Below are 16,318 nucleotides of genomic sequence, written 5' to 3' on the forward strand. Positions count from 1 at the left end.
CACACGTGCACGCACACACGTGTGTGCTTGCAGACCCACGAGCATACAGCCACGTGCACACAAAACAGCCACGGGAAAGGGTCACCTGTCCTCCACCGTACAGACGTGGGGAGGCACGGCGCTGGGATCGACGCACACGGATACACCAGCTCAGCCACCCAGACCCCAGGACACGCTCACAACACGTCCACGCGTGCCAGGGCCAAGTCGCACGGGGGTGCACGCAGACATACACAAACACTCCAGACACGGGGACACAAAGCAGGCGCCCGAGGTGACAGATACACAAGACGCCGCAGATGGGTCCACGTGGCCCCAGACCGTGCACACAGACACACGGGAGAGCCACGCCAGCAAACGCATGGTCACGGACACCGCAAGGGGGTCTCAGGATGCCCCCAGAGCCCCGGCTCTGCAGACACAGACCCCGAAACACACGGGGTCCCTCGAGACGGGAACCCCCAGCCCACAGGGACCCCACGCAGCCACCAGGTCCCCAGGAACACGCGCTCGCCCACGTCAGTGGGCTGGACCCCACGTGCGCCCCACGCCCCGCCGGGCACCACATCCTCCGGCACCCCGCGTGCCATCAGAAAGCGTGGGGAGGGGCCGGGCGCCTGGCAGTGACCTCCGGGGCGAGGAGCAGTGGTGGGCGTGGGCGGCCAGGCCACAGCGGCAGGGACCCCTCGGCGGCGACCGGGCAGCCGGGCGGCGGCGCCGGGGCCAGATAAGGCTCTTCCGGCTGAGTCAGTGTGGTTCCCGGGGCTGGCACGGGTGGGGGCACGGTGCCAGGGCTGCAGGCGGCATCCTCCCCGCGCCCGCCACGGCCCACCTGGCTCCACGCCAGCAGCCGCAGTGGCTTTGATGAGGCGGGCGCTGTCCCGGGAGGGCAGGGCTGGGCTCCCAGGGGGCTTCCTGGCACCGGTCCCGCCCCCAGCACGGGGCCCGGGGACCCCGGCGCCCCAGGAAGACGCCCGGCGCCAGAGCTGGCCTGCAGGACCCATGGGCCTGGGCCTGGGCCCAGCCCACGCTGCCCCAAGCCAACCGGCTCAACGTCATTGGGCTCAGAAGCCAGTGCCTGACCTCCAGCCTGTGCCCAGAACACACTCCACCAAAAAATTCTCCTCCTCCTCCTCCTCCTCCTCCTCCCTGGTCCCACAGGACCGGCTGTAGCGCTGGCCTCTTCCACTCCTGCCTGGACCGTGGACCCCAGAAGGGTTCTCCCAGCATCCCTCTCCCTCCCCCAGCACTAAACCATGCTAAGGCCCCCCTCTGAGCCCACCTTTGCTTTGCCCTAATGTCTGCCCACCCCTACCCCTCCCACTTTATGTTCCAGCCACGCCGTTCCAAGATGCAGGCCCTAACCCTTCTCTGTCCACCTGGCCAACTCTTACATGTCCTACAGAGCCCCAGCTCCAAAGCCCATTCCTCTGGGCAGCCTTCCCTCTAGCCCAGCCCTGACTCTTTAGGGCTGGAGTGCGTGTGTCCCTCTCTGGGCCCCCAGCCTCTGGGGGCTCCCAGGTAGGATGAAGAAACCATCTGCCACCTCTTCCCGGAGTCCCGGCAATTCCTGCTCCCTAATCCCACCCCATTCAGCCCCAAGCAACTCTCATGAGCCCAGAGATGTTCACTGCAGTGTTCTTTACAACAGGGAAACAGGAAAACAGACCAGCGTGTTGGTGTCAGCTCCACAAGGGAACCCGCGACAGCTGAACAGAACTCGACTACTTGAAACACTCTGATAAAACAGACAGATGCAGAGTGAAAATGATGAGAAAAAATGAGAAAAGCAGTAAGTCCGGCTCAGCAGCGTTTGGCAGATCCTGCAGCCTCCCGAGAGACCACACTTCGATACCTTTCGCGTCACATTTCTGTGTAAACGGACAGAGAGAGGCCTGGGAAAACTGTAGCTGCTGCCAGCTGGGTCACAGAGGGGGCTGGCAGGCCTCAGGCCTCACTGGAATCCTTCCCTTTTTATCCGCCACTGGAATGGTGTCAAGTACCACTTCTAGCATCGAAAAAGCACTTTAAAAACATATATATGTGTACCTTCCATAATTTAAAAACTCCAAGTGAGGTGAAAGGAGCGGAGAAAAAAACCAAAATGTGACCCCAGCCTCTTGCTGAGGACGCACCTAAGGTCCAGGGCTTCACCCCAAGTTGCTCGAACCCATTGCCGGGGCCACACACGCTAGGGTGGAGGAGGACACCCACGGGAATTCAACAGGCCCCAGGAGGCCCAGGGAGGGGAGAGGGGACGGGCGGGGTCCACAGCAAGGCCTCAGCAGCCCAGAGAGGCCTTTCCTGCCTGGGGGCCTGTGTGTCCTGGCACCGGGTCCTGACACCCTGCTGTCGGGCCCTGGACCAACCGCCTCCATTTCAGACGAGGAGACCGAGGCTCAGAGGGCCACCCGGGCTCCCCTGAAAACCTGCAGCCAGGGGGCCCTGCCCCCGGCCCCTCACCATCTGTCCACTCCTCCAGTACCCCCTGGGGCCACATCCCAGCTCTGACACCTCCCCCGTGTGACCGTGGGCAAAGCTGCGGGACAGCTCTGCACCTCAGCTTCCACGACTGCTCAACGGGGCAAATGCAGCGCCCCCCCCCCACCCCCGCAACCACGAAACGAAGGCACACGAGACACACATGAGACGCTACACCTGCCGCCTGCGCGTAGTCGGGTGACAAAGACCAGCTAGAACAGTCATCTCTATATCTCTGAGCTCATTTACAAGTGGTGGGGAGCAGACACGACCTTGGAGGGGAGGGAAAATAAAGATCCCGACCTTTAATGCAAATCAGAACCACAGTGAGATTGCACGTCACCCCACCAGGACGGCCGGAGTCAAAGTCACGACCACAAGCGTCGGCGAGGACGTGGAGAAACTGGAACCTTCACACGGCTGGCGGGGATGCAAAATGGAGCCGCCGTGAACAGCAACAGCGTCTCAGAAGGTTAAACACAGAGTTGCCACATGACGCAGCACCTCCACTCCTAGGTACACGCCTGCGGGAGCTGAAAGCACGCGTTCACGCGCAAACTTGTACACGCACGCGCATAGCAGCCAAAGGGAGAAACGACCCAGTGTCCATCGGTGGACGAATGCGTAAGAAGTGCAGGGTATACATGCGTATAATGGAATATCACTCAGCCACAAAAAGGAAAGAAGCCCTGACACTCGCTACCGTATGGACGGACCCCCAGAACACGATGCTCAGGGAGAGAAGCCAGACACAGAAGGACACACAGGGTGTGATCCCACGGATGGGAAACGTCCGCAACAGGCAGATCCACAGAGACGGAGAGTGGATTCCTAGTTGTCAGGGGCTAGAAGAGGGGATGGGTGGGGGTAAGAGCTAAAGGATACATTTTAAAACGTTTGTTTTTTTAAAATGTTTTGTTTTGCGGTACGCAGGCCTCTCACTGCTGTGGCCTCTCCCGTTGCGGAGCACAGGCTCCGGATGTGCAGGCTCAGCGGTCATGGCTCACGGGCGCAGCCGCTCCGCGGCACGTGGGATCATTCGCGGACTAGGGCACGAACCCGCGTCCCCTGCACCGGCAGGCGGACTCCCAACCACCACACCACCAGGGAAGCCCTAAAAGGTTTATCTTGGAGGTGACGAAAATGTTCTAAAATTGACTGCACAACCCCGTGAATGTACGAAAAACCACCAGATCGCGCTTTCAGTAGGTCAGTTACGTGCTAGGCGAACCTTAAGTCAATAAAGCTGTTAATAAAAACCCCAGCGCTTGGGTCATTGAGACTAAAGATTCCGATCCTTAAGTGGCTGAAGATCTGCAATTAAGACTCTGCTTGCTTAAAATCCCACAACGGCACAGCCCTGCCAGTAACAGGAAACCAGGATTTCACCAGGGTGCCATACCTGATGGCAGCAGGCTGAGATCCTATTCGCTCCCCACGACACACTACGAGCGCAGCCAGTGCTGGCCTCCAGCAGCGTGAGTCCCCGGGGCCCCATGGCAGCGAGGTTCCAGGCTTTCAAGGAAAGATTCCGTGGCCCTGAGCCCGCTGCTCCCGGCCCCTCCCCAGCCTGGCTGCCCCCCAGACCCCGTAGCCGGCGGCAGAATTTCACGGCTGTCGAGGGTTTTCGGGCGGAAGTCAGGCCTAGGCCCTGCCAAGACCGGGGAGGAAGAGGCAGTGATGGTGCCAAGCGGGCGGCCGGCCGGCCCCGCTGCCACGTGCCAGGAAGGGGGTGGGGCAGGCGCCAGAGTCAACACAGCCCCCGACATCTGCTGGGCTGGCTGGGCCCAGGCCACTGTTGACACTGGCCGCACAGATGCCTGGCCAGCTGGGCGGGAGGGCAGTGCTGGCAGCTGGACCTGCCACAAACAGGCAGGCACAGGATCCTGGCACAGCCCCCCGCCTGCCCACAACTTCCCTTAGCCCCCACCGTCTCGGAATCCAATTCCATGCCCCGCGGGGCCCAGCCGGGTGGCGGCGTCTGGCCTCCCCACACAAGCCAGGCTGCGTCCTACCCCAGGGCCTTTGCACGGGCGGTTTCCTCTGCCTGCCACGCCACCATCCCTCAGTGTGAGGGCCCAGCTCCTTCTCCGACCAGGCTTGGAGCAAGTGCCACATCCCGAGAGGCCTCCCCACATCCCCAGCTGGACGCCAGATCTCGTTTCCTACCCATTTGCTTACGGACTTTCTCTGAGTCCAGCAGAGGAGCCGCGTAGCCAGTAGGTGCGCCATAAGCGTGAGACTGACTGCGTGACCTGAGTTCCCTGGGCCCCTTGGGCCTCAGTTTCCCCAAACGTGCCCTGACCCTGGGAGTCCTCAAGACGTCATCATCGTGTTCAAAGACCAGCAGGACAATGGCGCCTGGAGGCCCTCTGTTCCTGATGGGCCGAGGGGGCTTTGCGGCCAGGACACCTGATCCCTGGACTCTGCCTGGCCTGGCCACCCAAGTCCCATCTCCCGCCAGTGCTGGGCCGGTGTTGGGCCACGCAGCAGAAGCTGCTGGGCAGGGTCAGGGCTACCTGTCGACCCCCAACCCCACAGGGGCTGCGGCCTTGTCCCTTCCTCTGGCCTGGCCGTGACCCTGTGAGGCGTGGGGTGGGAGGCGTCTGGCTCTGGCCCCCCGCCTGGGGCTTCCTGAGGGTTGGACTCAGGGCACATGACAAATATTCGGTGAGTCCATAAATATAACTCACCCGTGAGGTTCCCGTTTGTGTTATCTTGACTCCAGCGGACGTCAAGAGCTCGGTTCTGGGAAACCCGTCCCCCACCCCCAATTCCTCGCCCCTGTTTCCTTATCTGCAGAACTAGACAGACAGCACCCCAGCCACAAGTGGCTCCTCAAGAAGAAGAGGGAAACTGAGGCAGGGAGCGGGGGGGTGGGGGTGGGGAGGACCCCTGATCCCAGGCACTGGCTCAGGCTGGCGTCCACACGCAGAGGAAAAGCCTTCAGGGGGGAGGGGGCAGCCGGGGCCACACGTGGGGAGCGGCCAGCCACGCCCTGAGGAGATGACGTCTGCTGGCTGTCAGCCCACCCCTTGGCACTGCCACCCACCCGCGTGCCAGGACCCAGGCGGAAGCCAGGCGGCCCCACCCATCCCGAGATGCCTGGGCAGGGGATTAACCTTCCTGCCCGTTCCTCAGGCTGGCCTCCTGCCTCAGGGCCGCTGCCCTGGCCGTGCCCGCCCCGCGGGCACTGTCCTCTTCTGCCTTTATACCGGCCCCGTCCCTCCCGTCCCCGGCCCTGGCTTGCTCCTCTCACGCCGGGTGTCCAGTTCCCAGTTCTGTACCTTCTCTGAGCTTCTTCAGGGTCACCAGGGTCCTGCCACCCATTCTGGAAGCCAGCACGGGCGGGGGAGGGCGCCCCAAGGCCGTACACGGCCACCTCCGGGCTCCCGTGCGCCTGGCGCGTCCGGAGCCTCAGATGAGGCTCGGGCGCCAGGCCTGGGAGGCTAGGTCCCCACCGTCCACTCTCGGGGGTCGGGGCAGGGCCCAGCTGGCCTCAGGCTGGAATGCAAGCCCAGCCGGCCGCCCCGGCCGCCATCTGGTTTCCATCTGCCCAGCCCAGCGAGGCCCAACTTCAAAGGATCCCCCGCCCGGCCACTTCCTCTGCCCTGGCCGCCCGCGGGGAAGGCACCAGGACGGCCCGCTTCCTCCCCACCCCTCCGGAGTCCCCAGGAGCTGCTTGGCCGTCCACACCAACGTGGCCACCCCCTGGCTCACCCCCCTCTCCACAGCCACAGGCGCAACAGATCAGACTCGACGCCACGGACAAGGCCTCTGGCCCCGCGTCCCTGAGCCCCGGCCCCTGCCCGCCCGCCGACCGCACCCATGAGCCCCGTGGAGCCTCGTGCAGGCGCGAGGCCTTTCCCAGGGCCGGTGCCTCTGCTCAGAACCCCCTCCTTGCTCTATCTGTCTGCTTGCCCTCTGGTGCACGTGGAGCCCCCTGAACTTTGCCCTCGTGCCCCCACATCCGTGCATGTACCGGCCAGCCCGTCCCACCCACGGGGCACAATCCCACACTGTGGCTTCCACGAGGTGCCCAGCAGCCGGCAGGCGAATGCCTGACCATCGGGGGCGCGTCGGAAGGACCCTGGCGGCGGCCGCCCACAGCCCGTTAGGACGCGAGGCCCACCTGCTTGAACTGCTCCTCGTACGTCCAGTCCCCGTGGTCCGGCGGCTGCAGCTGGGGCACCGCGTGGGCAGCCCCTCCGGGGAGGGCCGGGCCAGCCCCCGGGCGCTCCTGGCCGCCCAGAGCCCGGGGCCCGCCGTCGCCGCGGAAGGCCTGGAGCGGCTGGGCCTTGCGGGGGAACAGGGCTGCCGGACCCAGGCCTGCGGTGCCCGGGGGCCCGAGCCCCTCCTCGTCCTCGTAATCCTCGTCCTCCTCGTCTTCCTCCTCTTCCCCCAGATCTTCCTCCAGCTCCTCCTCCTCCTCCTCCTCCTCCTCCTCCTCCTCCTCCTCCCATTTCGGCTTCCTGGGGCAGACACAGGGCGTGGGTCAGGGGAGAAGGCAAGGCCCGCGCGTCCTCCTGCCTCATTCTCCCTGTCTGCGCGTGGGGGAGCAGGCCCACGTGCTCTGGCTGCCGAGAGCACCCGCGAGGAGACCAGCTTAGGTCGTGGGCCTTACTCTCCTTGTTCCCAGTGAGCTCAGAGCAACTAGAGGTGCCCCTTTGGCATAAACCCCGGACCCTGCCCACCCGCTAACCTCGTCTCCCCTCCCGTCCCCTCCATCGCACAGGCTTCCTTGCTGGGCCTTGAAAATGCCAACCCAGTTCCTGCCTCGGGGCCTTTGCTGAGGCTGTTCCCTCTGCCAGGCATGCTGTTCCCCGCTCTCCCTTGCCCTTCCTACAGGCTGTCACCTCCGCAGGGAGACCTTCACTCACCACTGCCCGAAGTTGATGCCGGCCCCGGCCACCCCCCTCCCCAAGACCCCTGCTTTATTCTCTTGGCAACTCCGACCACAGCCTGCAATTGCCGGTCTTCCCAAAAGGATCCCACTGGAGTATTGCCAGCGCCCGGCCCAGGGTGTGCATCAGACCCCGGGGAGACGCATCCGGGGGCCAATGGACGCCCACTCTGCGCAGGCTGCGCTCGGGCTACGGACTCTACCTGTCCCCGCCACTAAATCTGGTATAGCCTCGCCAGGCGCTGGGGGCCGTCGGCCACTCGTGAGTAGCTCCATCTAAATTAAGATGAAATAAAGCTGCACAAGAGGAGCCCGGCCGCACTGGCCACGCTTCAAGTATCTGTCAGCCTTTCGAGACGGGTGGCCCCGATCCTGGGTGGTGCAGGTGGAGAAATGTCCACTGCCCCCCGGGAAGTTCTAAAGAACGGGACGTCCTGGGTGGTCAGCAGGACAGGGGTTTTGTCCCTCCTCTATGGCTGTGTCCCCAGGGCTGAGAGCCGCCGGCACGTGGCAAGTGCTCAGCGTGGGGGGCCCACACACCCCAACTCACAGGTCATCGTCGGAGCCCTCGAAGTGGCCGTCACCTTCGGGGAGGCCAGCCGCCTCCCTGCCTCGGCCGGGTGCGGGGGGAGAGCCTGGTGCCCCCTCTGGGGCCACGTCCTCGTCCTCCGAGCCGGGGGGCCCATCCTCGGAGCTGCCGGGGCTGGGCGCGTGGCCGAGGCCGGCGGCGGCGGCTCGCATGGCGGCCAGTGCGGCCATCTGCGCCCGCTGCATCCGGGTACTCTCGGGCTCCCTGTCCTCCTCCGGGGCGGCCCTGGCACGGGCCGGGGGGCCGGCCGAGGGCTCGGGGGGTGGTGGCGGTGGCTGCCGGGCCTCCAGCTCCTGGCGTGCCCGCTGCTGCCGCTGCAGGAGCGTCTCCATCACGGCCTGCAGCTTCATGGCCCTGCGGGCCGGGCCGCCCCGGGCACCAGGGCGGGGCGGCGGCGGGGGCGGCCCCTGGGGGGAGGGGGCCCGGCCGCACTGCAGTGTGGGGGCCGCGGGGGAGCCGGGACAGTGCAGGGTGGCGAGGGGCAGGGGCGGGGGCCGCCGGGCTCAGGCTCAGGGCTGGCGGGGCATGCCAGCGGCAGGCGGGTGACGCCTCCTTCTCACACAGGGCACTGGGGGGCGGCGGCTGGCGGGTGGCTCATTCACGTGTCTGCAGAAACCTGGAGGTGACAGGAGAGACCATCAGACCATGCCTGGGCTCCTCCCCACAGAGGTCGGAACTCAGAGGCCTCTGGGAAAATCCTTTCCATCCACGCCCATCAGTGTGCAAACCTGGGGGCCTCCCTGGAGGTGGAGGAGCACGTTCGTCCCACCTGCCCCACCCTGTCCACCCTCCAGAGGGCTGGAAAGCAGGGTCACCCCGCGCTGGACTCCCGAGGGCCTCGAGTCGGCCCCCACCCGTCTGGGCCACAGAGAAACACTTAGTGGACAGACAGCACCCCAGGGAAAGACCTCAGATTATAGCTTCATAAACAGAAACAGGGGGACAGGGCATTTCTGGCTTCTGATTGGCTGGCTACAGCCAGCTACCAGGGCACCAGAGTCCTGGGGTTCTGGGTTCTGGTTCTGAGTTCTAGGTGCTGCTCACGGCTGTGCTGGTGCAGCCTGGCCCAGGGGGCTCCGGGCATCTCACAGGCACGACGGCTGACCCAGATTGAGCACCTGCTGTATACAGACTAAAGCTTCCCCACTCATGCTCTCACCCCATGCCTAAACCTCAGTCTCTCTAGGCGTCAGTTTCCCCATCTGCAAAACGGTGCCCGAACGGCACCCACCTTGCTGCGCCCAAGCAGGGATGAAGCGAGTGTGTGATGGTAAAGGCGGGAGCAGAGCAGGCACTCGCTGGACTTAGGGAAGGAGGCTGGATGGTCCCCATTTTACGGATGGGGAAAACTGAGGCTCGGAGCTGCCCTGCTGGAGGACACACAGCAGGTTCCAGGCAAGGCTGGGAGTTGAACCAGGTCTGGGTGATGTCAGAGCCTCCCACACGGCCCCCATGTGCCTTCTGCAGAGAGTTCCCCTGCCCTTTGGGACCCCAGGTGGGGCCAAGGTCCCAGAAGGCAATGCGCTCTGCCCCCAGCCCGGGGTCCCTTCGGACCACTGCCAACCCACCTTGCCAGGGCCTCAGGCGGGCTCTGTGTAGAGATGTCCCAGAGCCCGGCACAGCTGGGCCCCACCAAGGACAGGAGGATGCAGGTCCCACCCCAGCCCACTCACCCAAGCCCAGGCCACACCCCCACCCGCCCAGGCCGCCAATTAAACAGACTAGGCAGAACCCAACAGGCCCGGCAGTGACACCCCAGATGGTCCATCACAGGAACACAGGAGGGTCCAGGAGCCACTCCAAACAACAAATGAATCCCCAAAGGCTCCTCAGCAGCTCCTGGGGCAAAGGGGGCCCCCACACAGGAGGGTCCAGTGGCCAGAGGCTCCTGGTAGTGGACGGACACCGGGTCACCAGGCTGGCCGCCCTCCCGGCCCCTCCTGTGACCTGGTAAGAGAAGCCTGACCATCCCCCCCCCCCAGGGGAGTCTTGCAGTGTAGACCCTCCCAGCCTCCCCAGTCATGGGAGGGGCCCTTTCCCCAGTGCCTGGGTCTTCCAGCAGGATGGGTGAAAGGGCAGTGGGTGGGGTCAGGTGGGGGGGTCCCTGTGGGGAAGTAGGGAGGGACCCGTCCCCGAAGCGCCTCAGCATCTAGCAGGGGCAGGGGTCCCAGGGCACAAAGACCCTCTCAGAGACCATAGAGCTGGAGAATGACCAGCACAGCCTGTCCTTAGAGGCAGCAGGATAGCACCCAGCCCCCACCCCGCGGGGACAGGCGGTCACCCCCCCCCCCCACCAGCCCCAAGAAGTGCTGAGGGGACACTTCTCACCCAGTGTCTAGTCTGGTCTGCTGCCCCTCCCCCACCTTTGACAACTTCAAGACGAGCCCCCCCTCCCCACGGAAACGCTCTGGGCAACGCCCCCCCTCTTTGGGGGGCAGAAGGAAGAGGCCAAAGGAAGCCACGCCCCCTCAAGCCACCACCCCCCCACACAGGCCTGCTGGGTTTAATGACCCTTCCGGGTCCACCGGTGGGGGAGGGGAGCAGGGCAGGCCTCCACGTTGGGGCTGGTGGAGGGGGCAGGTGGGAACCCCGGAGCCCCCCTGGGCTCTAGCCTGGGCACCCCCCCCATGGCCGCCATTAACCCTAAGCTGGTGACGCCCACCCCCTCCAGACCCCTCCCCCCCAAGAGCCCTTTGTCCTCAGGCCCTACCCCCACTTTATGACAACCCTAGGGGAGAGGCATTCCCTGGCAGGGACCGGGCGGGGATGGGGGGGGTGCTGGGTGGCCCTTGGGACCTGGATGGGGGGGCAGGGAGGGATCTGGGGCCACACCCTCCCCCCCCCATGCCTCCCGGAGAGAGAGGTCACCCGCTCGGCCCAGGGCTTGCAAAACACGGTTATTTAAAGAGTTGTGCAAGGCTGGGGCCCACGGGTGGCGAAAGGGGGCCCTCACTTCACGAAGGGAAGAGGAGGGGGAGGGCGGGGCAAAAAGCTGGGGAGGGGGCTAGGAGAGTCCGGAGGGGGCGGCCCGGAGTTAGTGAGAAAAGAAACACTAAAAAGGGAGAAGAAATAAGACGACAGAAACCCCAGTCCGATTTCAAAGGCTTCTTGGAAAGCGGCCGATTTGCATGGTGGGGGGGGCAACCCCTTCGGGCCGGGCGACTGAAAACGGAAGATTATTGACAAACCGGCCGCCCGGGGTCCGCGGAACGTTGGAATTGACCAACGCGCGCTCCCCGAGCTTCCTGCGCCCGCTTTTGTGTCTGAGGGGGGGGGAGGCACTGAACGGGGCAGGGGGCGCTTTTCCCGGGGATCCCCGCCAGAGAGTCAGGGCCCGGGCGGAGCCCACCCCGGCCGCGGGCCCCGTGGTGTCCCCCTTCAGGGGCCCCTTTCTGCCCCAGAGCCGACGCTTTATAAATAAACCATCCAGGCTGGGGAGGGTCGCCAGGGACCTGCCCTCCCCACCCGGCGCTCCCACTCCCCTCGGGGCTCCCGAATAAAACACCGATTCCAGCGGGAGTAGATGAAACAACCCCGACCACAGCCCCCCGCGCGCGCATAGAGACCACTTCCTTCCGCTGGGAGGGGGCGCACACGCTCGCGACCCCCGGTCACCCCCGCGTCCGCCCCCGTACAATATGGCAGGGGGTAAGATCTCCAAGGGAGTCGCAGAGAAAACCACACCAATTCGGACCCACTGGGATCGCCTTTCCGGCCCTGGACCTTCACCCACATCCCTGACCAACTTTGGGGATCCCCCCACATGGGCTTCCAGGGCGTGCGGCGCCCACCCGGGACCGAACGCGCGATTTAAAAGTCCGGCCCACCCCTGCCCCAGCCTCACCGCGCGGGGCCCGCTCGGGGGGCGCAGGGCCCACTCGGGGGGCGCATGCCCCACGGCTGGCGTCTGGCCCTGCCCCGGCCGCGCCTGGCCTCCGGCCCGGGCCGCAAGCTGCGCGCTGCTGGCTCCCGGCCACCGCCGGGTTTGTGCCGCGCGCCTACTCACCGAGTCTCCAGCCGAGTCCGCGTCTACACCCCCCACCGACCCGATTGGTAAAAGTCTCCCCGCGCGCGGCCTCCCCCGCCCCTTCGCTCCCCCCCCCCTCCACCGGCGCGCTCACCGCCCCGCAGACAAATCACCGGGTGACAAATCGCTCTCAGATGCAAATACCTCGCCGGTGATTCAGCGCCGCGGCTCGGGACGCGGGGAGGGGTCTCGTGAGGCCCCCTCCGCCTTCCCGGACGCCCCCTCGCGCCCCGCGCTACGTCCAACGAAGCTCGACAAGCACAGGGGTGCTGGGGAAGGGGAGAGAGTGGACGGAAATTTTCAGGTCGCGGCCCCTTTAAATGATAATAAATAATAAAAGGGAAGGGGAACAGGGACGCGGTATACCCCGCCCCCTATCTAGGGACAGTGGGCAAAGTGCGCGCCGCGGGCCCCAGCGTACACGATGCCGAGGGCGCAGCCTGGGCTGGGAGCGCCCCAGGGGGAGAGGGAGGGGAGGAGGTTGGGGCTCTGTCTGGATGGGATTTGGGGACCCTAGCCTGGTCCGGGACCCCCTCGTTCCCATCTTACCGAGCGCCTAGGATAGACCTACCGGGCTCAGAGTTTCACCCCTGCCCCTTAGACTAAGCAACTCGAGGCTTCACCCCACAAGAGTGGTGCCTCCGTTTCCAAGTCTGTAAAATGGGGATTAGAGACTTGATAAAGGAAGGAGCTGCGGCGACGGGAAAAGAGAGCGGGGCGGGGTCGGAGGGAGGGAGCCAGGGCCCTGCGATGGGGGCACTACAAGGTGGGGAGGGGTCTGGGAGAGGGCGGGGCTGCCAGGCGCGGGGGCACCGCACGGTCAAAGGCGTGGGGGTGGGGAAGGGCGTCCAAGATACCTAGGAGGGCTCCTCGCGAAATCCTGTTGACCCCTACCCTCCCACTCGCACCTGAGGTTCCCATCACCTCTTGGGAACCTGACTACCCACACTTTCTAGGAGGAGAGACAAGATTATCTTCTTGGTAAGAATAGTTCAACAACAATTTCCACGTTTTGAGCGCTCCGTTGTGCGGCCATGTGCCCAAGGCATGAGGTTCACATTTTTGCGTAGCAGAGACTCTTAATGTCCCCATTTCAGAAAGTGGGAAACTGAGGCCCAGAGTCGGTTGGGGGAGGTGGGATTGGGGTTGTGGACTCAGGTGGGAGGTGTGAGCCCCTGAGGCCAAGCCTGCGAGCTAATCGCAGGGCCCCAGGCTCCAGCTCAGATAAGAGCCAAGTGGGAGCATTGGAGGGCCGGCGGGGGCCACCCAGAGGGCCCTCACAGGGAGGGGCCAGAGTCCTTGATCTTTGGTGGGGGGGGTTGTGTGCAGCACCCCCACACACACACACACCCAACGTACAGCATTGCCATCTTCTGTGGGTAGTCCCCCTCTGGACATCACCCGCCCCCATCCGCTCTCTGGGGAATTCCCAAGCCCATGGGATGGTGCAAGGGAGCCACCCCCAGCCCAGGGCCGGAGCTCTGCCTGCCCCTTTCACTAACCCAGCCTTCCAGCCCCTGGGCTGCCCATAGCCGAATGACAGCAGGTGGCAGGGAGGCCTCCACCTTGAGGCTATTAAACCGCCAACCCCAGCTGCCTGCCCTGTCCCTGCCACCAGAGGGGCAACAACTGCCCTGCCCAAAGAGGGGGAAGAGTTTGGAGACCCAGGTGAGCTGGAAGAGGGAAGCCACCCTTTAAGGGCTAGGCCCCAGATCAGTTCCAACGTGCAGGAAAGCCCCCTCTTCACCAAAAAGCCAAACCTCAGAATGCAACCCCTCCCCCACCCCGGGCAGGTGCACGGGCCTCCCTGTGTCTCATTTTCCCCATCTCTAAAATGGGCCAGTTTAAATTTATTCCTCCTGCAGTGGTTTTGAGAATGACATTCCCCTCTGGTCAAAGGGAAGGGGGCAGGGAGGGGTCTCCCGAAGGGCAGGAAGTGTGCTGCTCTGTCCCCCATTTCCCAGAGGGAAGTGGCTGTCTCTAAGTAGCTGGGTGCAACTTCCCAGAGGTGCCTGGCCTGGAAGGGTGAGGAGCCGCAGGATTCCCAGCTGCCTCTAGTGAAGGGGGTCCTATTTTTAGCCCAGCAGGGAGCTGGGAATTGATACCAGATTTGCTGGCTCTACCAGGGACGGGCAGAAGGCCTGGGTTGCACCTGCGTCCTGGCTGTGTGATTTTAGGTTAGTACAGACCCTGCTCTGGCCTCTGTTTCTCAAGCTGGGAAATGGGTACAGCGACCCTCCAGCCCTATAAGGTTTTCTGGCCAGACCAGCTTGTGGGGGTCCTGTAAAAACCAGCCTGATTCTCACTTAGCCCCTCAGACAGTCACTCCTCCTACCCTCCATTCAGTCTGGGGTGGGGTGCGGCATCTTTTAAAAAGTTCTGGGACTTCACTGGTGGCGCGATGGTTAAGAATCCGACTGCCAGTGCAGGGGACAGGGGTTTGATCCCTGGTCCGGGAATATCCCACAGGCCGCGGAGCAACTAAGCCCATGCACCACAACTACTGAGCCTGTGCTCTAGAGCCCGTGAGCCACAACTACTGAGCCTGCGAGCCACAGCTACTGAAGCCCCCACACATAGAGCCCGTGCGCTCCACAACAAGAGAAGCTACCGCAATGAGAAGGCTGCGCACCGCAAGGAGGAGCAGCCCCCGCCCACCGCAACTGGAGAAAAAAAGCCTGTGCGCAGCAACGAAGACCCAATGCAGCCAAAAATAAATGAAAAAATAAAATAAAATAAAACTCCGCCCGGATCACAAACTGCCCTCCTTCCCACATACATTCCCCCTGAAACTTATTTCTGCCTCAGGGCCTTTACCCTGGCCATTCCCTTGCCTGGCCCACCCTTCCCCAGCTGTACCTTTTCATTCAAACTGGAACCTCACATCACCTTGTTTTATCTTCATCCAGGCTCTTCTGTTCAAAACAGCTGCAGTTGTTTAACCTCCTTAGCCTTGATCACGGCTGGTTGCATCTCCAATCCTGAGGTTGGGCCTGACACATAAATGTTGGTTGAATGAATGAATTAATGGGTTCCCTTCTGTCCTCCCTCATCCCATGGTATTTTTGGAGTCTGTCTACACAGAGGTGGAGGGCAAGTTAACTATTCACCATCTCAATCTCAAAAAAAAGGAAAGAAAAAGAAAGACCTGGAGGGGATGCTGGGCCCAGCCCCAAATCCCAGAACCCCGACTGGCCTCCAGGTTGCCTTGCCCCTGTGAACGGGGGTCTATGAAAATGTAATTATAACTTGTTTTAAAGTAAGAAGAGAAAAGCAAGTGCAATTATAAGGAATAGATAGTCATGAATCCAGCCTAAAGTAATTCATCATTATACCAACACAGCTGCAAAATAGAATTTTTAATATTTTTTTCATAGAAGGGGCCTAGGAGACCCAGAACATTCATAGTGCGGCTCTGCTTGACCCATTTTGCAGCAGGGACACTTTGAACCGTGGGTCCAGGTTGCGATACGCGTGAGCGACTCCCCCTAGGCCCTGGGGTCCGTTTGTGGGGTGGACCCAGGGAAGCCAGGACCATCCGCGGGGTGCGCGCGCCCCCTGCCGGGCACCTGTGGACTGCAGGCGGGGGCGGGGCTTCCGCCGGAGGCCGCCAGGGGGCGCCATCTTACCTGTAAACGAGCTTCCCGGGTCGGACGGGGAAGCTGAGGCCCGCCTAGCCCTTCCTGTGGCTCCTTAGAAATGTTCCGGGGAAGAGTTGCCGGACAAAATACAGGACTTGTAGTTACGTTTGGATTTCCAATAAACAACGAATAACTTTAAATGTATCCCAAATAAATATTGCACAGGACATAATGATACTAAAATTTTTTTCACTGTTTATCTGAAATTGGAATTAACACCTCTCCCGACCCGCCCGGACCCCTGGGGCTTATCCCATGCTGTGGCTTCGGGTCCCACCCCCACCCCAACCCCTCCCAGTTGAGCTGCACCAGCTGTGCCCTCCATCTGGTATGCTCTTCCCTCACCTCTGAGCTCAGGTCACATTTCCTAGTCTCACCTCCTCCAGGAAGCCTTGCTGGAATCACTGCCACCAAGGTCAGGCTCCCAGTCACTCACAAAGGGCACACACATCTCCTTTGTAAACTTTTTCACTGCTGTTATTTGCGTCTCTCTAGGTAGTTTGCCGCTCACTGGCCCCTTTGCCAGCTAGGCAGGGGCTCTGTGTGGGCAGGGGTCAGAGGGGGCCTCGTACACAGAGCCAGGCACGCAGAAGGGGCTCTGAAAACTGCCCAGCTGAACTGACTTGAGGATAAACCAAGGGTCTGCAGTTTTGGAAGGATGCCTCTTCCTCGATGTC

At 63.0% G+C, this 16,318-nt stretch overlaps 1 protein-coding gene across 1 annotated transcript in view; it reads right to left on the reverse strand.

Moving 5' to 3' along the window:
- ARID3A (AT-rich interaction domain 3A) overlaps positions 1–8,386 on the reverse strand; it is a 31,878-nt gene extending 23,492 nt beyond the window's left edge. The window contains exons 1-2 of the mRNA XM_059060438.2: positions 7,935–8,386; positions 6,614–6,953 (exon numbers count right to left, since the gene is read on the reverse strand). Of these exons, the coding sequence (XP_058916421.1) occupies positions 6,614–6,953; positions 7,935–8,323 (729 nt within the window). The 5' untranslated portion in view covers positions 8,324–8,386. The remainder of the gene's footprint in view (positions 1–6,613; positions 6,954–7,934) is intronic.
- Positions 8,387–16,318: the final 7,932 nt, after the last annotated feature.

The sequence above is a fragment of the Kogia breviceps genome, chromosome 4 (genome assembly GCF_026419965.1).
Source record: "Kogia breviceps isolate mKogBre1 chromosome 4, mKogBre1 haplotype 1, whole genome shotgun sequence".
NCBI classification, from domain to species: Eukaryota; Metazoa; Chordata; class Mammalia; order Artiodactyla; family Physeteridae; genus Kogia; species Kogia breviceps.